This window comes from Artibeus jamaicensis, unplaced genomic scaffold (genome assembly GCF_021234435.1).
Source record: "Artibeus jamaicensis isolate MK-2021 breed Jamaican fruit bat unplaced genomic scaffold, CSHL_Jam_final contig_851, whole genome shotgun sequence".
Classification (NCBI taxonomy): Eukaryota; Metazoa; Chordata; class Mammalia; order Chiroptera; family Phyllostomidae; genus Artibeus; species Artibeus jamaicensis.
The window spans coordinates 7,584,407-7,607,253 of NW_026521986.1; the positions used below are offsets into that span (position 1 = coordinate 7,584,407).

Genomic DNA, 22,847 nt, shown 5'->3' on the forward strand with positions numbered 1-22,847 from the left:
AAATAAAACTTACAAGTGACACATACACACTTTAGAAAAAGTATTTGTCGATAATACATAATGAGAAGTTTTGATCTAGAAGATACTTAGAAGAAATATGTATCATAACCAACCAGGGGCAGATCCAGGTTTTGTGGGACCCTGAAGTTATAATTTGGGTGATTCTCTTTCCAAAAAAGAATGCAAAATTATGATAAAAAAACAAGGTAAAGGGCCTTTGATAGAGGTCTGTGAAAATGAAGGGCTCTAAAGCTTAAGCTTCATTAGTTTCATATAAATCAGCTTTTTTTATATTTCACTGCTAACTTGGGGCATTAAAAAATCCTGTACCCAAATAAACCCAAAATACACTAAAATATGACATGAACCAGGAACATGACATAATACTACATTTCATTCTCATAATAAACCTTTTTATTTGCCATTCTCAGTAACTGAGGCTCCGAAAATTTAGTAACTTACAGCTCACAGCCTAGAGTGAAGGTGACATACAAACCAAGACCTGATAAATTAAATCTTGCATTATTTCCACTGCAAAACCTTTAAGGTTTCCCAAAAGTCAGAGGGTTTAAGTTGGTTTGGAGACTATGCCTAGAAAATGCTTGGAAATGTCAGTTAATACTTGAAATTACATGGCTTAATTCACATTTGAGAACAACACTGAAATTACTCCCCTAAAACTCTGTTTGAAGGGCATGAAGAAACAAATGTATAATTTGGGGGGCTTTCTTCTGCTCATTAAGTAACATAGATAAAAACAGGAACTCTTAGGTTCTAGGAGAAAGGTGGTTCTAATAAGGAGAGGAAAGTGGAGGCAGAATCAGAATCTGGAGGTAAGTCTAGAACTACGGCTTCTCAGGAAAGAGCCTGGCTGTAGAAAGACATACTGACAGTATGGATTTTTTATGGTTACATCCTCTTGCTACATGTCCAATATCAGCCTACCTTCCTATTGAGATATATCATTTAAAAAATAGGAAAACTGTTATTTACCACATATGTAATATTGCTCAATATTATATCTATACCTTGTATTTGCCAGTTTGGCCTCTATTTTTTTAAATGTGTCTTAAAGGAGGTAATGCTTCCTCCTAAGACCCCCAGAAGGTAGGTAGATGCTTTATCTTTTCTTCACTCACAGAATCCAGCACTGTGCCCTACAGATAGTAGGCATTGCCATGGAAGATGGTGTTGATGAGTTTTTTTATAAGCCACCATTTCCTACCATAATAAGAATCCCATAATATAATATTTTATGATTCTATACTATTCAATCCAAGATTTCCTTTTGGCATTGATTAAAGCTAAGGTGAGAACATATCAGATGTAATCAACAGTATTTTTAGTCAATAAACTGTCACTAATGTTGGAGTTACTTGAAAGACCTGATGATTCTATGGTTGTAGGGCCATTGTGACCTCAAGCTGCAGTTAAAAATCAGTCCCATGCAACAGGAGTTTCAAGAACATCAGCACAAAAATGATGACAACTGAATGGAACCAAAAGGCACATATTTTCAAGAAGACCTCTTTATCTTAAAAGTAGACATTTCCCTTCAAGATGACAAGTAGTTCAAGCTCTCCAGGTTCTCACTTGCCCTCACAAACAAGGTGAGTGTTTGACAGAAGATGCTAAGTAGTAACTATCCAGGAAGCAAAAGAGGGTCTCTATTGACCCAGACTAAAGGCAGATGTTATGGTGTCTCTTCCCACAGAAGTTCCAAAACAGATTACAACTACTTAAAGGAATTGAATGAGGACTTAAAACTAAGAAAACTGGAACTGCTAGAGATGCAAAAACCTCTTGAAAATAAGAACAACCTCTTATTCCAGAAGTTAATGGCGAACTTGGAGGAAAAACAAAGAAGGTAAGGGTTCCCCATGGAAGAATTCCTAAAGGGAGAAAGCCTGGAGAATTTAAATCCATAGGATTAGCAATGTTTATTTACATTTTTAAAAAAGGTTTAGACATCCAGCTATAAAACTTGTAATCATAACATCAGAATGGCAAGGAATCCTTTATTTTCTTTTAGTAAACTTAAATATGACTCAGCCCTCATCTCACAGGATTACAGTTATTGCTCTTTTTTAATAGGGTATCTACCCAAGAAACAGATAAGAGGCTTTAATATCTTCAGCTTATCATGGTCACACTGATAGCTCCTTACTCATGTTTGAGGAATCACTTTAGAATAGGTGGCTCTGCTCTTCCCATACCAAGCAGTGAAATGGCAATAGTTTCTGAGCTTGGGGTCTGGCTTGTCTAAGCATAGTAGGCAGCTGAGGTCTTAACACTTCACTAAGATACTCATGTTCTTGGGACCCACCAACTCTCTGTTTCCTTTCTAGTCTCGGGCAATCTCACCTTAATTCTACCTTCATTCTGTACCCTTACCATAAGCATCTCAGGAAGCTCAAATTTTTGGAAAACAAATGCCAGACAGAAAGTTATGGTCAAGCAAATCCAGAAACTCAGAATTCTCTCAGGGCAAGAGAACACAAAGTCTTGATTCTCTGCTTATAATTAGAGAGAAAATAGGACAATGAATATAAACATTACTAAGGCCATTAAAAGATGTCTTCTCTCACAGTCCAAGACTTGCCATTGATTCAGATTTTGTTAGAAACTTTTTGATGGCTTGATTCTCTGGGGGATACCATAAGGATATAAGTTGTTTCCCCAACTAACTCACATGTCTTTATGTGGAAAAGGAAGATGGACAGTTACAAGGTAGGGAGTAATTCTGGGATTTATCCCAAAGACAACATGTTCCTTGACTGACTTCCTTCTTCACAGGGGCAAAAGTGCCCCTTTCTATCCCAAAAATCATACACCAAAACATTGTTCTGACAGGGTTGAGAGGAGTTTCACTGGCTGTTGAAGACCTAAGTTTCGAGCATTATAGAACACAGAATTCATTATAGAGCACATAGCTAAGGCGATTAGGAATGGAGCCAACCTATAAAGACCTGCTATATCTGGATGGACTTCTGTAACTCCTGTGACTTCAGCCATCATCTCACTTCCATTGTAGAGTACTTTCTGACTGGTTGCAGAATATTAATGTTACACTTTAGGAAGTATTATCATCTCTCTTTTCCTTCTAGTCTGCAGATCATGAGGCAGATCATGGCAGGAAAGGGGAGTGAAGAATCCTCAGTCATGGAGCTTATTAAGGAAGCAGAGGAGATGAAGCAGAATCTGGTAAGAGGCTGATAGGCACTTCAGGGAATGGCCTCCTGAACAGAGATCAGTTCCATTGCTGTTGTCAGATGTGGAAGGAAAGACAGAGTGCTCATGTCTAGTACCCTGTGCTTCAACACTTACACCTCCTTTATCTACAAAGTCCAGGATGATCCAAAAGGAAGTCAGATACAATGCTGGGTTTGACTTTTTAAAAAACTTTTCATCTGGTAGGTAATGAAAACAAGCATATTAACCAACCCTTCAAATTTCAGAAGGAATAGAAAGTACCTACCAAAATAAAATAAATAGTATGCTCTGAAAGAGTCTTATAAGATTTTAAAAAATTAACAATGTAAAAGATCTGAAAAACTAGAAATTAGTAGCTTCAGCTCCAGAGAAATTTCCATGTGATAAGAATGTGTTAAATATTATGTGTGAAGGAACTCTTTTCTATTGATACCATACCATAATTACCATAATTAAAGTTATTCGAAATTGTTATTATTTTTTATTGTTGCCATCATCATCAAGGTCCCTCTCATCTCATCTCTTAGGTTCCTGGGCTAGGCTTATTTATTGCTTTCTTCTGTGATTGAATATGTCCCTGTGCCCCTCTTCCCCTATTACTTAATAATTTCTTCCAGTTTCACTTTAATGATGGACAAACACATTTCTGTTTGTTTGATTGCCTCCCCACCCCACAACAGGAAAGGAAAAACAAGATGCTCCGGAAGGAAATGGAGATGCTATGGAACAAGGTGTGCCTCTAGGGATCTCTTGAAAGTATTGCATCATACAGACCAAGATGCAAAAAAACTTCCTATTCCTCTGGTCCTTGTCCTCATTTTTTTCATGTCCCTACTTACACTCATGCCTCATTCCAATTCTTTCTTTGCACAGCAGCCAAAGTGATATTTTTAAAACAATCAAATCATATCGTTCTTCTTATGAAAACCCTTTACAGATGCTCTTTATTGTGGCATAATCTAGCTCTTGCTTACCTCTCTAGTCTCCTCTTATAGAAGTCCTTCCCTCCCATGCTGACCTCCTTGTGGTTCCTCAAATACGCAAGGCCTTTCCTATCTCAAGGCTTTCGTTCTTGCTTTATCCCTGGCCTATAAAGGGATTCTCTTAGGGTTGGCTTATTCTCATCCTTCAGGTCTCTGTTTAAATGTCACCTCCTCAGGGAGGCCCTCTTTGTTCACTCTATCAAAAATAGGGCAAACCCTGCCCCCTTCTTTCTACTATACAACTCTGTTCATGTCCTCCATATAACACTTTTTATAATGTAACATCATAACTTTCTTTTACTTTATTATTATTAGCTTACTTGTTTTTTGTCTACCTGCCAACCTCTCCCCAGAATAGCAGCTCCAGCATCTTGATTGCGTTATCCATCTCTGAATCCCCAGCATATAGTACGATGCTTGGAACACAATAAATGTAAACTGAATGCTTAGGCAATCAATAAATGTAAACTGAATGAATGAGTGAGTGAATGAATGAATACTTAATTCAAATTCTTCTATAATTTTGCAATCATTGTTTAAGATAACAATAGCAGGGCCTTTTGCTGGAAAACCAGGCAGGGGTAGAAATTACTTTGTGGACCAAGTCCTTTGTATTTGCGTGCTTTTTCAGACTATGAGTCCAGAAGAGCAGATTGTGTCTTGTGATAGAAACAGGAGTGTCATATGATTTCTGACTGCTTTTTTTAAAATCGCACCTTTCCACAAATAATCAGGATACCACCAAGCCTTGCATCTTATACTGAGATCTTCCCCTAGTTCTCAGTGGCAGCTACAAATCAGTTCTATGAATTGTCAGAAGTTTTAGTTCCCAACTTCCTGAGTCTTTGTGACAGGAAATGTGCCAGCACAAATCCTCTATCAAAATCCAGCTTTTCCACAGCTCCCAAAAGACTTTTTATAAGGGATGGTCACATGACTTACCTTGTGATTGACTTTCCCTATGCATATTTTTATACAGTGAGAACTGGAGAAAGCACAGTATGCCTAGTGGTTAAAAACATAGGCTTTGGAGTCTGAGAAATCTGGTTCAAATTCCAGCCCTGTGCTTTCCTAGCTGTGTGTCCCCAAACAAGTGACTTAGCTTCTCTAAGGCTCATATTTCTCATCTATAAAATGGAAATAAAATAGTCTTGTGAAGATTAAAGGAGAATGTTTGTAATGCAGTAGTATAAATAAATGGCTTATAGCAGTGATTGGTCTATAATAAGGGTTCAGTTAATAGTTATTATTATGATAAGGCAAACTCAAGAGACCAAATGGAAGAGCCTGCTCTATTCTGAACCCCCTTTGCTAGTTCACTTTTCATGTTGGGCCCTGAGTGGTTGCTGACTGGCAGGAACCAAAAGCCCTGACCCATATTGGCTTTCCAAGTCCCTTACTAATTCCTGCTAATTTAAAGCTTTGCCAAAATGTCTCTCTACAGACATTCAATACAGAAGAACGGAGTGATCAACAAAAAATACCACAGATGAAAAACAAAGCAAACATGCAGGATGTAAAGGCAAGTAGACTTCATGTTATTAAAATTTAAAGATTATTAATGCCACAAAACTGGAAACAGCCTGCTGACTATCAGGGCTATTTTGGGTAGGCAGATAGGTAGGATCTGGGCCTTTAGGATATATTGGATTTACTGTCTGCTAAGGCATTGCACTTGTTTCCTGGGACCTCCTATTCCTTTAGCTCTCTTCTTCCATCCTAGGCTCCCCAAACCTCTTCAGTGCCTAGGAAGACTGAGAATGAATTGCAGACATCATATACCAAGAAAGTGGAGGAGCTAAGAAAGGTAATACAAACTTTCTGAATGGCATTGGCTTTTAGAGCTGACAGATTCGATATCTTTAATGTAGCAGTAACATGTCTAAAGTATAGTGTGCTCCTGAACTGATGCAAACATTTATAGATCTGATTCCCTTGTGATATTATATTTGAGTCAAAGTGACACTGCAGTTTCTGGGAAATCATGTTAGCTAGGGCAGAGCGAGAGAAGCTGTGCCAACAGTGACAACTTCGCAATAGCTCTGTGACATCAAAACACTTGTTAATTTGTTTGTGGACATTTATTTCGAGGTATTATGCTTGTATATAATCTCTCAGCCAACTCATCCATAGAAAATGATCCTATTCATTTAGATTTTAACTTTTGGAGAGTGGATTGTGCAGGTGAGGCCAATTAATAGGACTGTGCAGTTGAAACTAACTTATTAATGAATCTATGACACCATAATTTTACTCTAAACTTTTTTCAGCATATTGAGACAACTGATTATTGATCTCAATTTACTTTGTCACCCAGAGGCTCTTTCTTCCACCAGGAAAAGCGACAGAAGAAAATAGAATGGGTCAGGTATCAGGGACAAGCCAACAACCTTCAGGTATTAATGTCTTCCCAGGTTAGAACTGGGTTACAATTCCATTCACGCAATATAAAGGCTTTTAGTTTCATAAATGAAGCCCAATCCCTTCATCTCAATTACCAATTGTCCTGCTAAAAGAAATATTACATGGGGAGATGGCTAGAGAGAACTGTCTCCAGCTTCACCATGAGTAACTTGGGGTAAATAGCACTTTTTCCTATGGTCTTGATTTTGTCCTCTTTGAAATGGGGGGAAAAATCACAATACTTCCTCCCCGATTTTTAAAAACTAAGCATGATGGGATCATTTTTAAACTTCTGAGTAAAAAGGATTCAGGTGACAGTGGTTTTAGAGAAGCCAATAATAGTATATGAGTAGTTTCGAAAAATGTTCTCTTGTAGAATGACTTTAATGGAAAAGTGATTGAGCTCAGAATTGAAGCCTGGAAGAACTACCAGAAGGTCAATGACCTGATATTATCACTGTACTTACAGCCAAATTTTGAGCCAAAGCAGGCATTTTTTTAATCTTCTTGGATCCCAAGGAGGTAGGTACAGTTTCAAAGGTACGCAGTTTGAGGTTTTGTTTTGTCTTATATTAGAGATCCCATTACATGTAAAGTGATCAATACAATATCTGGCACACAGTAAGTTAAATGTTAAGAATGTTATAATAAATGTTATCGCTATCATTATTATTATTATTATTACTCAGAAGCTCTCATATGAAGGTAAAGATTCCTCTGGAGGAGACGAAATTTTCTTTTGTAATAACTAAGTAATATATTATATACTTAACATATACAGTTGATACATAGTTGGCACTTGATAAAATATTAGTTTCCTCCCCACCCTTCCCCTCTCTCAGGAAGTAAAGTAGTTTGATTTCATGAACCTTATTGGCATAGACTCTGCTACTTCAGAACAGAGGGCCATGGAGATAGACATCTGACAATTGTTGTGAGTTTCACCAATCCAGATATTCCTCTGGGAGTTCAACATTTCCCCCCAAAGAATTTATGGCATCACTATAAGAAATCATATAGTTTGCCATAAAAAAAGAGAATAAAGGAATAGTTGCTGAGGAACAGGAGGAGTTCTTAAGTTTTCAGGGCTCTACAGATCTGAATGCTGACTTTTAAAAAAGAAACATAGAATGAAAAATCATTGCTAAGACATAACAATGTTTTTTTCATCAGTGTCAGTAATGTGTATCTCTAATTTTTTCTCAGTCATATTCCATATAGGACTTGAACAGTGTACAAAATAACACATAGCACATAGGATTAAATAAACAGATGAATACATCAATGCAAAGGGAAACTAATTTGAAAACACATAAATACATGAAAATGTATAATGCAAATAATACATAGTTGGTAGAGACAGACTTCAAATTTAGTTCTGGATTTTCCAGAAAAAGAAACTTGAATTTTGATGTTAAGAAACATCGCCAATTGGTCAGGAGAACCATAGCTTTTATTAGTACTGAGACCAAAGAAAAATTTCTTTCTAGCTCCTTATCACAGGGACAGGACACTCTCTGTGCATTATAATAGCTAGTGTCCACATGCAAATGTGGGACCTCCTGGTCTGCCAGCCCCTGCTTTGCCCACTCGGTTCCTCCAGCTGCCACCTCGCCTTGAGTCCTCTCCACCTGGCTGCCTGTCTCTGCCTCTCCTCCCAGGCTGAATGAATGTTTCTTCTTTAATTCCTTGGTTCCTTGGTTGTCAGATTCCCATACAGTTTGAATTTCTGTCAGTTCTGGTTGTTTTTTTGTATTTAAATTTATTGTTGTCCTTCTTTTGGTTGTGTGAGAAGACATAGTATATCTACCTACCTCTCCATCTTGGCCAGAAGTCTCCTACAATAGCTAGTGTCCTCAACAATATTTCTACAATGAATCCAGAATATAAATTTCCTAGGCTATTTCTTATCTGTTACTTGGTACCACCTGATAAGAAATTATTGATTCAAAATTTTTTTAAAAATGATGAATTACTTCAAGATGATCTGGTCCAGGTACATAGCACTGTGTTGGTCTGACTTGAGCCATAAGTAAAATTTAGAAAATCTAGAAGACTGGATGAACTACCTGTCTGTCCTTCAGGCACTGTTCCATTCATATTTTTTATTTAACTATTGTTTTTATAAGAATTGAGTGCAGAAATTTTGAGGTTTTCTTCTCTAGTAAGAACATGGAATACAGCCAGAAGTCACTGAGATAAAAACAAAAATGATAGAGGAAATAAGGGTTATGAGGAAGACAGTTTCATTTAAAATTAGTTGAGGGTTATCTTGAGGGATCCATAGCATAAGGGGCCAAAATCCTTTTAATTCCAGATTCAGTCAAGCCAAGATTAGTAATGAATGAATGATTCCATTCAATTTGATCATCTCAGATTTTTTTTTTTGCTTGCTTATAAAGCTTGGAGTCTTTGAACTTTGAACTAGTATAGATCGATATCCTTTTTTCCTCCCTGTTCTTCTTCTGCTTCTAGAGAAATGATAGGCACCAAACTGTCTAGTTACTGCAAGTGACTGTAGCCCCAAGCATGAGTGATGCACTGCTCCTGTGTTTTATTGATTGTGTATTCAATAAACTGGTTATAGGCCAGTTTCATTTTCTAATACACACATATACAAAATCTTTAGGTTTGTTTGAGCCTAAGTGGGTCTGAAATCTAAGTCTTAGAGTTTGGTTATATTGACCTATTTATAATCTAGTGTTTGATTATTTAAAAGTAAACAAAAGAAACATCAGTTTTCTTTATATTAAGATTATTACCCACAGTGATACAATGGGAGGTGGTTTGTTGGTGCTCAGTGTTTCCCAACTTCTGTGTCCCTTAGATTTGCTTATTCAATATTTTTGTTTAGACTCGCTTTTTTAATTTCTTAAGTGCATTACCTGAAAATAATATTTATATATTACTGCTTTAAATGAAATTCCAGTGCAGTTATTTGTAATAGAACGTTAACTTAATAGTAAGTACACAGCAAACAGAATTTAAATATTCAAACAAGATTTTGAAGTGTGAAGTCTGCCTTATCTTAATTAGAAAGTGAGATTAGCAAGGTGTAAAAAGTTTTAAAGAAATCCAGTAACAAATTGAAACTTTCTCCTTGATGACATGAAGTTTGAAAGAACTGAAAAAGGAATAATTTTCCCACTGTGATTTATAGTATTTAATGCATCTAGCACCTCCTATTGTAGATTTATCTCAGTTGCCACCTAAATCATCTCACCATTAAATTTTACAAAATAGTCATTTAATGTGAAAAGCACTAGGTTGAGTCATATATGAGTTGAAGGTCTTACTCTGAGGCTAACCAGTTAAATAACTTGGGCAAGTCATTTAGTTTCAGGGTTTTTGAATATAAAACTACCACAAGATATTATAGAGCATGTTGAAAACATATGGCTTTGTTTAACCCTCACAACGACTCCATGGAGTAGTTATAGAACAAGAAACAAGTACAGAGAAGTTAGGCTTCTGATTCCATAGCCAAAGCTCATCTCCTAGAATATGCTATAAAATGGAAGTTTTAAAGTATGTGATTTCTCACAACTCCTCCACTTCTACAGGCTATCACTTGAACTGAAACTTATCACTTGTTTAATGTATACATTTCCAAATGAAGAATCAGACGCACTAAGATTTTGTTCAGTAATAAAACGGTTCCAAAACAGCTTGACAGATATGTAATTCTGCACGTAGCCCAGTAGGTGGCACCAATCTCGTCCAGCTGTCTAGTCCACAAATCCTGGTAATTCTGGAAATTCAGGGAGCAATTGGCCTTCTATTTACGACAAAATGTGCTACATTTATATATCAAATGAAAACACACACACACAACTATTGATGTTTTGTGCCATGTTCTGTGGCACTGATGTGTGTTACTGGCAGCCTTGAGCAGACCGTATTACAGTTGGTATTTGGCTTCACAATCCTTATTTATTACTCTACTCCCTCCATTCCAAAACACAGTCCTTGCCCACTTCCTCCACAATCCCAATTAGGTTTGGGACACCTAGTTTACAAAATCAGGCAATTGTACAAGAGGTGGTAAATTTTTGAAGGTTGAGTATTCAGTGTTTAATAGTGTTCCTGGATAATGTTTCTTCTACTCTAGTTTCAAAAGAATTGAATTTCACAATCTGTCTTAAGAGAAGGCGAACTGTAATTTTCAACATACCTCCCAGCAAATCAGGGCATTTCCAAGAAGAGAGAACCCATACTTCCACATCAACTTTCCTGTGGGCTGGCTGCATCTCAGGGGTGTGGCCTATTTGGCTGGCAAAATACAATTCTGTGTTAATAATACTGGCTTTGTTACTCTTCAAGCAAACACTACTTGCAAATTCTCTTGAGGAACAGGTTACAGTATTAGCCTTACAGGCTTATCTGTTTAGCATACTGTATCACCTAGTCTTAGAGGAGAGAAAAACATTTTTATTCCTAGGGTAAAGTCTTTTCTTTTAGTCTTCCCAGAAATGGGTCACCTTTGAAGAGATTTACTGCCCCACCAGAGTAAAATTGCAGTCTGAACCACAGTGAATGGCAGTCCTTGCCTGGCTTCAGTAGAGTTGAGAGAACAGTTCATGGTCTTTGGCAGTCACCTACCTTAGAGAACATGAAGTGATCTTTAAACTCAGATGAATTTCCCATCATTCATGCTGGTGTATAAAGAAGAGGTTATCTTTAGTAATAATAGAAGTGGTGATAAGACATTTGATTCTGACAGCCCTGCTTTTCTCTCCTCTACTCCTTCTCAAACTCTTAGCATTTACTTGAGCTCTTTTCAGAAGCCGAAGGTTGGATGTGACTATTTTGCTATGTTTATAAATTCAGAGGAAAGTCCAGTGAGGTGGGAAATGAATACTCTTGAGACCCTATTTATTCTATAACTCCCTCTGTTCTGAAAGCAAGTCATTTTTCCCAGCTTTAACCTTTACTTCACTTTAGTATTACTCTTCGTGATGGCTGAAATGCACTCCAGCAGGTGCTGTTGAAAGGAAAATAGTGATGTCAAGCTAAAATGCTGAAAGGCAGTGGTGAAGATCCACAGCTAACTTAATTCTGGGTCCTCGATGAATAGCATTGTTCTCAAACACAGAATTTTTTAGGCTTTGAGGCAACTCGATGTCCAAGTTAGGTTTATGGCATTAATAGATTATGAAGTTAATTTCTAAACTCGGTCATTCTTTCACTTCATATGAAACCCCACAGAATTCCAGGGGGATAATAAAAGTCCTCTTTCAAAAATATAAAGCTTAAGAATTTTTAAAAAAGTAAACTGTACCTTTATTAATATTATTAATATTATAATTATTTCAATGAGTGATAATAGATTCAAAACTTTTTTGCATCAGGAGAGCAGTAGGGTGTCTGGGATAGGGTTATCATCCTTAGCAAATAGAAAGTGGATGCCCAGTTAAAATTGAATTTTAGATAAACTATAAATTTTAGTATAACTATGTTCCAAATACTGCATGAGACACTTATAAACACCAAGTAACTTTTAATATAAGTAACACCAAGTAACTTATATTAAAAGTTACTTGGTGTTTATTGAAATCCAAATTCAACTACGTGTCCTATATTTTGGTCTGGCAACACTAACCTTGAACAGATTCATTACAGAGCCTATTAGTGCCCCATACTTTTCCCTGTATCCTCTGTTTTTCTCCCCTTTTATTGCCTCCCTTCTCCTGCTCTATCTCAGCTCATGCCTGTTACTCCCACTGCCTCCTCTTTATCTTCCCCACTCCCACTTTTATCTTTGGTTTGTTCTTCACTATTCAAGTTGGCTACTTTTGTGATATATATACATATCTGGGTTATTGGAGGGTGTGGATATATATGTATACATGTCAATTAACATCACATTTCTTCATTTAAAATTTGTATCAGAACTACATTTTGTAGCCTCTCAAATAAAATTGTTTGCATGTAATATTCAATGATTTTTTTTCTCCTGTGGGACATGAGCTAACAACAGAAAAAGCTTCATCACTTCAACTTTAAATACTGTTTGATAAAGTTATTTTCTAAGACAACAATTAGGAAATCTACATTAATGCTAATACAAGAGTCAGTCCTATAGTCACACAATGATACAATACTGTGATGAAGCCTAATAGCCTTGCAACTTAATAGCCTTGCAAACTAGTTGTTTTGGTTTGCTTGTTTGTTTTTCTCAAAGAGAGCTCTCATTTCCCCCATGTTTCCCTTCAGGTAACTATGGGCACTACAACCATGGGCAGAGCAACTACGGGGGAAAAATGCATCTAATGTGGTGAGAACTACTTTAATTTTCAAAATCACTTTAAAGTCTTGAAAAGTTACAGGTTTTAGAATGCATTTGTTAGTGTACATTCTAATTTATTTTAGGGGATTTGCGAAGTGCCAAGGCACTTGATGTTATAGCTGTTATTTTCTTCTTTTTTTTTCTTTCCTGCTTTAGAGAATCCTGGGATCAAAGACCTATACAGAACAACAAAGAATTAAAGGAAGTCAGTTTGATGATGTAGGAGGGAGGCTCTTTTTTCTGAGGTCACTGCCAGATAAATGAATCTCTGAAGGACTGAAGGCTTTCACTCCATTTGCTTGGACAGACTTAAGGACTAGGCACAACCATTTGTGTTCATTAAAATCTCTCAAACCTTTGTTTTAGTACTGCTTCCCCTCTCATTCCCCACCAGAATGGGTGGAAATGCCAGTTAGATGCTCATCCTTAAGCACTTTAGGAATTTAGTCCTGTATGGATTGTGAAATAACCGCTGATTGTTTTGATACCTTTTGATTTTGAAACAACAAGATTCAAAACACATTGTAGACTAAGACCATAAAAAACTGCTCATCTTCCTCTCTGAAGTGTTTAAATCTGGGCAAATCCACCACTGGCAAATGAATACAAGTAGGCACAAAAAAAGGAAAATGATACTCCATAGGCTCCTCTGACCCTCTCACCAACCACATCCAACCGCCCAGTTGATTCTGCCTCCTAGTTTTCTATTCTTTGAATATCTCCTACCCTCCTGGTACTGCTGCTTTAGTTCAGGCCCTCTTTCCTGCCTAGGTTACCACAGCCTTTTCATTGGTTACCCTGCTTCCAGTCCCTCTAATCCATCTTCCACAGCACCACTGAAAGTACTTTTCTGAAAAGCAATGAGATCATGTCACTTCCCACTGACTTGAGTGTAAAGTCCAAACTCATTCACAGACCATATAACAATGATTTGCCTCCCATCTACGTCCCCAGACTCATATTTCACCATATTCCCCTCCCCCGTATACCCTACATAGAACTCTGCAGAACTATTTGTGGTTCCCCTGATGCATCATGAGTACTATTATCTCCATGCCTATGCACAAAGCTGTTCCTCTGCCCGAAAGATTCTTCTTTCCTTGTCTGCTTGACCATTGCCTGTTTGTCCTAAGGGTTGAGTTTGGTGCCCAACTTTTATCCCAGTGATTCTCAACCCAAGTTGTGTATTAGAATCTCCTCAGGAGCTTTTAAAAATACCAATTTATTGGGCCCTTGTCCAGATCCTTTAAATCATGATCTCTGAAGAATAGGGCGAGAGCATCTATGTTTCTAAAAAGCTCCCTGGGAAATTCTTAAGTGAAGCCAGGTTTTTGAATCACTGTCCTAGGCTCTCTGACTTTTATCACAGTACTTAATGAACTATATTGCAGTTATTTGTTTACCCAGTTATCTCCCTTATCAAATGGTAAGCTCTTTGAAGCCCAGGACTATGTCTTGTTTTTTTTTTTTTTTTTCATTTTTCCAACAAGATTTAATTTGCTTATTTTTAGAGAGAGGGAAGGGAGGGAGACAGAGAGGGAGAAAAATACTGATGTGAAAGAAACATTGATCAGTTGCCTCCCACTCACACCCCCAAAGGGACCAAATCAACTGTCCCAGGTATGTGCCCTGACCAGGAATCAAATCATCAAGCCCTCACTTTGCAGGACAATGCCCAACCAAGTGAGCCACACAGGTCAGGGCCATCTTTTCTTCGTTTTGACCACCTAAAACAGTGCCTGAGATTTGACAAAGGCTCAGACATTGCATAATGCCACACGGAAAGTTAATTGCAAAGTCCTCGGTTTCTTGACACCCTGTCTTATGTCAATATAATACTACTGGATCATACTGTAATCCCTGAGACCTTCAGATTTTTAATTTATTCTGCATAGGTGTCATTAAATTTCTATCTCATGTCAACATGGGGAAAGTTGATTTGTTACAAAACACTTCATAACCTGTAGGAATCCCTTTTAAATTCTACTAATGAGCAAAGCAAGCCACAATGAAAAATCTTCTTTCTCCCAAAGTCGATTTAAATTTTAAAGGTGTATTTTAAAGTGCATTTTCTTAATGTACTTTTGGACTAGAAAATTTTAAATCATGAAATTTGGACTTTTAGAAGGGACTTCAAATAAGCATAAAGTTTCTTCACAGAAGAAGAAACTGGAGTTTAGTTGTGTCGAAAGGATATCTAAAGTTAATGGGGGCTGTTAACAATTGATCTGATTATCACAGCCAATCTAACTCATGTTTTGCCTCTCTTGACCACAAAAATAATAGGCCCTGCAGCCCTGAGATTATTACTTTCATGTTCTACCAACTGAGTTAGCTGAGTGTGTAATGCACATTCTGTTTTAAGAAAGTTGGCAGTCCTGAGAGATTTTCCAAGTCAACTGGATTAGACAGAGAAATGAGAACAAAAATGAGGAATATAAAATCTGACTGTACCACTGACTATCTTGAATAAATCATTTAATCACAGGGCCTTAGAGTCCCATTTTAAAAATCAGATTAAAAGATCAGCATCTGAATGTTCAAAATCATGTGCTGATGTTTTTTTACCCCTTCAGTGGGTTTTGACGAGTATCTTACCTTTATTCCTTACCTTTTGGACTACATTGCGATTATTTGTTGTTAATTATTCATTAACTAAGGCATGAAATAAGGTAATTTACTTGCTAGCAGAGACTTATAACTTCTCAAAAAATGAGTCATTTACCATCTTCAAAGTATTAAAATTGGCCCTGGCTGGCGTAGCTCAGTGGATTGAGCACGGGCCTGCGAACCAGAGTATCGCGGTTCGATTCCCAGTCAGGGCACATGCCTGGGTTGCAGGCCAGTTCCCGGCAGGGGACGCATGAGAGGCAACCACACATTGATGTTTCTCTCCCACTCATTCTCCTTCCCTTCCCCTCTCTCCAAAAATAAATAAAGAAAATATTTTTTAAAAAGTATTAAAATTGTATGTTCATTATCAGTTGGGCTTATCACCTTTCTTCAAATACTCTAAATCTTTCCATTTCTTCAAGACACAGAACTGGAATATTGTAGCTTTTCATTCTACCTTGTTTTTAAGACTTAATTCGGACTCTGATTATTCTCTATATGGCAGTGCAGAGTTATCAGGGAGGCCGGCTCTGCCTGGATGTCTGTGATTTGATAAATCCAGTATATGGATCTCCAGTTTGCATGTACCGATTTGTTTGGTTTGCTTACCCACCAGATCAGGGGCTCATCCAAGCCACTCAAACTCCTATGAGAGTCACTGACAAACCACATTAAATTACAGACGGGGCTGTACTTTCCAATGAGGTTAGAATATGTCTATGTTTTGGGCATCCTGCATCTCAGAATCAAATTACTAGGGAAACTGAATGAGTAATCAGAATGTATTGGTGACATTGAAATATCATTATTTTGGTTTCATTTATAGTCATAATATTCCAATTATGCTCTTCTGAGAATAAAGCTGCTGATACCCTTGACTGTAGTTGGGGAGACACTTTTCAATTATAAGTTCAATTGAGAAAAAACTCTGTCCCAACAGCAATACATTTACAAACCATAATGTTGGGTAGTTTTATTTTTATGACTTATTTAATTTTATCTTGACTTTCTAGCTATTTATGAAATACTTGCTTACATTTCACCCCCCCCCCAGTTACCTTTTTGCAATGACCTCAAATGATTAGTAATGTTTGTCATATGCTTCTTTCCTAAATGGAATAAGGCCAATACTTTGATCTTTAGTATGGAATAGCAGGCATCAAAGAGAACAGGTAACAGTATGAAATATGCCTTACACTTTGAGGCCAAAGCAGAAAATCAGCTTTAGTATTGTTTGAATGAACTATGGCCACCTTAGGTGGTAGAGTTCATTCTTACAGGCAGAGGCTTCTGCAATGTTATGTGCCAAGGCAAGTTTCTAATGGCCCCTCCGGCACCTTGGGAGGAACCTGCATTGCTAGCAATTTAAAGTTTCCATTGCTTCATATGGTCTGTATTTAGTCATCAAATACTAGGAAAGGGGAAGAGAACAAGGTTCTGCATTTGAAAGGGATACTCACTCTGCAACCAATCAATCCCACACGAGATACACAAGCAGACAAATATGAAATGTAACGATTACAGGATAAAATGAGAACTTTCAGAACAACTGCTTCCTTCACACCTCATTTATGCTTCCTAAAATTTACTTAAGGTTCATTTTATGCTAGAACTCTGTATAAACGTCCCATAAGTCATATTTTCTTCAATTATTAGTCAACCTGAGAGAAAAATGAGATTATTCAGGTTAACAAACTACCACATTTTTGTCATGTATAATGTGCTCCCATGTATATTGAACACCTACATCTTTGGCCCAAACTTTCAGGAAAAAAAACTTTCATTTTAATTTTTAATTTAATTGTTTGTTTACATTTAGATACTTGTTTTTAGTACTATAAAGAAATTTTAACATTTATTTTTGAAGATATGGATGTTATTATTGCTTTCTAGAGTTATACTTTTAATGCATAAACATAAATATAAGAAAAACATTTATATAGATATGAAATTGGTACTACTCACATATAATGTGCATTCTTGTTTTTCCCTCAAAAATTTGGGCAAAAAAGTGCACATTATACACAGAAAAATATGATAATTTTCTTTGTGTATATTGCTTTTATAGAGACAAAACTAATTTTCTAGGGGAGCTGAGTTTTCAGTTAAGTTTGATGACCTGGGAATCAATTGATGATAATTTAAGAAAAACATGATATTTTTTATTTTTTCGTGTCCACATAACTTTAATCAATGTCTAATCTATGTCAGTTGAGTTTGGAACTTTCTTGACTTGTATATACTGAAGACTAAGAACTGAACAGAATCCTTTTAAGAAATCAAATAGCTTCTGCGTACTTAATGTTACTTTTCATTATCAACCTCCTTTCCCTTATCTAAAAGCTCTTTCCTCATCTAGCAAATTCTTTCCTCCTTCCTTATAGTCTACTTTTTCTTTGAATTAAGGGGGAAAATACCACTGCTTTCTTTAGAAATTAAAATTTTTTGTTCCTGGTTTTCTTCTTTTACCAGATAAGCAGCCATGTAAATAAGTGGTGACCTTGTACATTTGTAAATTGCCAGGACACATATGGAAGAGTTTCTCTGTCTTATGAATATTAACATAAGATGATGTAGGTGATATTAAAAGTATAAACTAGAGCCCTAAGAAAAGAATGAAACCTTTAATAATGGTGGAGAGAGATGGGTCTCTGTAGAAAGAGTTGAATTGTCTGCTAACCTATCAAGGTACTAGCCTTACATATAGTAACTAGATCCATCTTCCCTTGATCTTAGTTCATCTTGTAGGGGACAGTTCATCTCCATCCTCCAGGTGAGTACCTGATCAAAGCCAAACCAATAAAAAAATTCCACTCCTGTTGCATTAGTAAGTGCTTTGGGGATGGGCTCATGACCTAAATCTATAGTTCTCAAGGTTTTGTCTCAGACCCCTTTATACTTTAAAAATTACTGAGGACTCCAAAGAGCTTTTGTTTATGTACATTATATCTATTGATATTTATATACTAAGGTGTTTTTAAATATAAAAATATACAAGCACATTCCATTAGCTATCAGAGTGATGATATTATACATCATGTAGTTTCTGGAAAATTCCACTGTACCTAATGAGAAAATGAGAGTGGAAAAATGTGTTACTGTGAAAATATTTCTGACCTTGAAGATGCTCTGAAAGGATATTGGGGTATCCAGGTCCCCCAGAGAGACTCAAAAACTACTGATCTAAATTACAGCCTACAGAAATCAATACCATCTTTGCCACCATGTATAAAGAGCCAATGTGGGAAGTAAGTCAACAAAGAACAAAGTGTAGCTGAAAGATGGCATCTTGTTGACATGGCTTCAGATCCTGAAACTAGCTAACCCTGAAGCCTTTACACATGCTTGGACTTCCTAGTTTCATGAGCCAATGCATTTCTTTCGTCTTAAACTAGGATCAGTTACTTGGAACCAAAAACATCCTCATATATCTGAATTTCTAGATGGGAACCTCAGAGGAAGAGAGTAAGGGTGGAAAAAACACAAAGGACAAGGGCACAAAATAACTATTCAAGCAGCAATCTGCACAGAACAAACAGAATATCAATCATGCAAGGAAAGCCCTGGCTGGTATAGCTCAGTGGATTGAGTGCGGGCTTATGAACCAGAGGATCATGGTTCAATTCCCAGTCAGGACACACGCCTGGGTTGCAGGCCAGTTCCCAGCAGGGGACACAAGAGAGGCAACCATGCACTAATATTTCTCTCCTTCCCTTCCCCTCTAAAGATAAATAAAATCTTTTTAAAAAAAGTGCAAGGAAAGTTCAAGTTTATTTTAAACATGGAAGACACTGGAAAACATTGTCCCAGTTGTTCCCAAATCAGTGCCACCAAACTCCACAAGCAACTGAGGTGGCTCAGCTTCCCATCAAAGATAACAAGGGCATAGACCTGAAAGCAAAATGTTAAATTTCATTAGTAGGGATGAATCAATTTATGTCACTAGACTTTAGAAAATTCTAATCTAGAAAACTACTTCTAGAGGGAAAGCGTTAGGCTACTTAAGCCAAATATTAAACATTTCTCCAGGACTCTCTATGGAGCTGCATTTTCTCTAAAAGCATATCTAATTACTAAATCCCGGCTTTTAAAGAAAACTTTCAACCTTCATTTCTGACAGGCTGAATTTTCTGTTCTCATGGCTCTAGAGAGTAATGTAATCTATGAACTGCCCATACTGCGTTTGAATAGTGACCCTCAAAATTTCACACCCACCCAGAACCTCAGACGGTGGCCTATTTGGAAATAGGGTCTCTGTAGATATAATTAGTTAAGTGAGGTCATACTCGATTACTTTTTAGTCCCCAAATCCAGTGACTAGTATCCTTATAAGAAGGGCACGTGGAAATACACACAAAGAAGAAGGTCATGTGAAGATGGAAGCAAAGACTGGAGTGACAGAGCTACAAACTGAGGGCTGCTGACACCAGGAGCCAGCACCAGACAAAGAATTCTCCTCTAGAGCCTTCAGAGGGAGCATGGCTTTGTGATAGCTTGATTCTAAACTTCTGGCCTCCAGTAATACGAGAGAATAAATTTCTGCTGTTTGTGCCACCCAGCTCGTGGCACTTAGTTATAGCAGCCCTAGGAACTAGTACACTAATTCAGCCAGTCTAAAAATTCATCTTGAATGTAACCATGCTCCTTTTGGGGAAAATAAGAGGTTAAAACCAACCAAAGTTGTACTTAGTACCCATTTAAAAAATTTTGTGCTAAATACACATAATAAAATTTAGCATTTTTGCCACTTTAAGGTATAAATTCAGTGGCATTAAGTATTCTATTCAAAATGTTGCTGGCACCCACTTTTAATTTTAGTTGTGGCCATTAGCCAAACAGGAAAGAAGAGATAGTGAAATGAGCCTTAGAGAAAGAGTAATTCATTATCAAATCTGTTTTTGCTCACATTTAGTGCGGGCGAGGAGAATCTGACCACAGAAAAGTAAGCTTGTATCTTATTTATATATGAAGATTGTGATTAACATGGGAAAACTGAAGTATGATACCAGAGGACTAAGTGTAAATATACCATTACAGCAAAACCCCTAACTTCATTCAGTAATTCATCTCTACTGATAAAGTTTCATCTTCATAATGAAAATCATTATGAAAGCCAGATGTTTACCTTTTATGTTAACTCAGTCAATGTGAACTCCTATAGTTTTCAATATTAAAACTTTTAAGAATGGAGAGAATAAATCCCTGGGTGCTTATCATTCTCCACATACAAGCTGTTTAACTCTTTCACTCTGGTTGTCCCTCCCACCATGTTTTTGAGACATTTGTCAGTGTTTAGAAATGCTACTGTCTTCCCACATTCCAGAAAATGTTCTTTGCTGTAACACCTGACACAGGGAGAATTTTGAAGAAATGTTGCATTGTAACAGGAGTAAAAAAAGCACGTACATATTGCCATATTCATCCAGTAACCAGCAATCAAAGAAAAAAGGTCACATTAGACAGTAAGGTCACAGTTTTTCCTGTGTAAATTTTATTACAGCTTGCTAAATTTACCAGACATTAATACACTTGAGAAAATTTGTGGAGGACAAGTATCCATTATAATTGTCCAGTTTAGTTCTACTAGTATCACTTTTTTTCAGAAACGAGTACTTGCAGCAAACAAACCTCCATATACTTTACAAGGTTTAATTCATATTCACCCTTTCTAATTAAATTTTAACTAAGTTTACCAGTACTACTTTTGTACAGTAAGCCCCTTGTTTCATGTTATCTGTGAAACAAGTGTCAGTTTCTTTCCATGAATAATTATAGAATTTCTCAGTTGAAAGGGTGCTTATTTAGTCTACCACCTTATTTAACTGAAGAAGAAGAGATCAAACTTGTTGAAGATTACAGAACCTATTAGTGGACAAGTTTAGAATTTCTCTCTCTGAAAATTCAAGACATTTAATCTTTTCAAATGTCTGAGGGAACTGTAGAGAATAAAAATAGGTTACAGAGGTAACAATATAACCACCTATTTGCTCTTTATCTTCAGAGTTAAAGGAAACTTCTCTTGGACATACTTTCCCATATAAGTGTCTGTATCTCATTTGAAACTTGGTAAGAATCCCTTGGCCATCAGGCTCTATGTTCATAGTTATAAGAAGTGGATTCAGGACCTGGCTTCAATTTTTAATCCATCGTCGAAAATACTAGCAATCCACATACTCAAATTTTATTTTACTAATTTATCCCACCTCAATGCCATTCACCATCTCCTTTGTACTCCCGTTATTTAAAATGAAATACTAACAATGTGAATCTTAAGTGAGAGGTCAAATCCATGCTCCAAATGGAAGAATAAAAAACACATAGCCATCAAACTGAGGTTTTAATTGTGGACCAAGGTTGATTATACATTTCGGACACTTTGCTTTTCAAGTGTCCCAGGTTTTACCATGGCCGAGAACCAAAGGGAAAAATATATACGTGCATATATAACTTTTTAATTTATAAGTTGAAAGGGCTAAAAGAAGGTAACTAAGAAACCGGTAGGAAATAGGCACAGGTGATTAATAACATTTTATGCAAAACACCTGAAAAAAAGTGGTAAATACTAAAATGAAACTCAAATGCCTTAGCCTGGGTTCTATTTCCACTTTTGTGACACGGTTAAGGTGGGAGCGACACCTTATCACTAAAATTGATGCTTTTCATTGAAAAGCAGAGACTGTATCAAAGAAGCCACAAAACCAAAGGAGAGCCGCAGGAGGAAATGCCAGGTTCTCTACACTAAGATGCTGCAGACTCCTAAGCTTGTGAAGATCGCGTGATGGGGTCCTAAAGCACAGACTTCGAGATGGGGTCCTAAAGCACTGGAGAAGCAGACTGAGGAAGCAATCGGAAGACAAGGCTGGACTGGATTCTACCTTCTTCAAAACCCCCGGCGGAGTGTCAAAGCAGCCGCCGTTCTGCCACTCACGCAGCTGTCTAAGCGCCAGCCAAGGAGCCCTCAGGGAATCGGCCGGCAGGGAGCTCCAGGGCGATGCGAATGGCCCCTCTTGCAAAGCCCTTTCCTCTACGGCTCAGAAGACCGTCACCGAAGCCCACAGAGCCGGCCAGAGGCCTCGCCAACTGATAGGCGCGCAGCTCGGCAGGGGATTGCTTCTGCCTGGCGCTCCGCTGAGGCTGCGTTCGAGCCCCGCGCGCACCCGCTCCCCCGCACTCCTAGCCAATCCCGCGCTACTCGCGCATCCCGGGGCGTTCGCCAGCTGTCCGGGAGCTGAGGCTCCTTCCCGCTTCCAGCACTCCGCTACCGAGCGCTCACTCCTCCCCTCACTCTCCACGAGTTCCACGCCTCGCGGTGTAGCCCCGCCCCGTCCTCAAGCCCGCCCCCACAA

General features: G+C 37.6%; 1 protein-coding gene across 1 annotated transcript; it reads left to right on the forward strand.

Moving 5' to 3' along the window:
- Positions 1-1,560: 1,560 nt before the first annotated feature.
- On the forward strand, positions 1,561-13,152 carry CCDC196 (coiled-coil domain containing 196). The gene is given in 11 exon segments (XM_053673318.1): positions 1,561-1,610; positions 1,715-1,867; positions 3,108-3,204; positions 3,894-3,944; positions 5,641-5,718; positions 5,920-6,003; positions 6,533-6,592; positions 6,976-7,125; positions 12,816-12,854; positions 12,856-12,876; positions 13,045-13,152. Coding segments are annotated over 11 exon segments (891 nt in total).
- Positions 13,153-22,847: the final 9,695 nt, after the last annotated feature.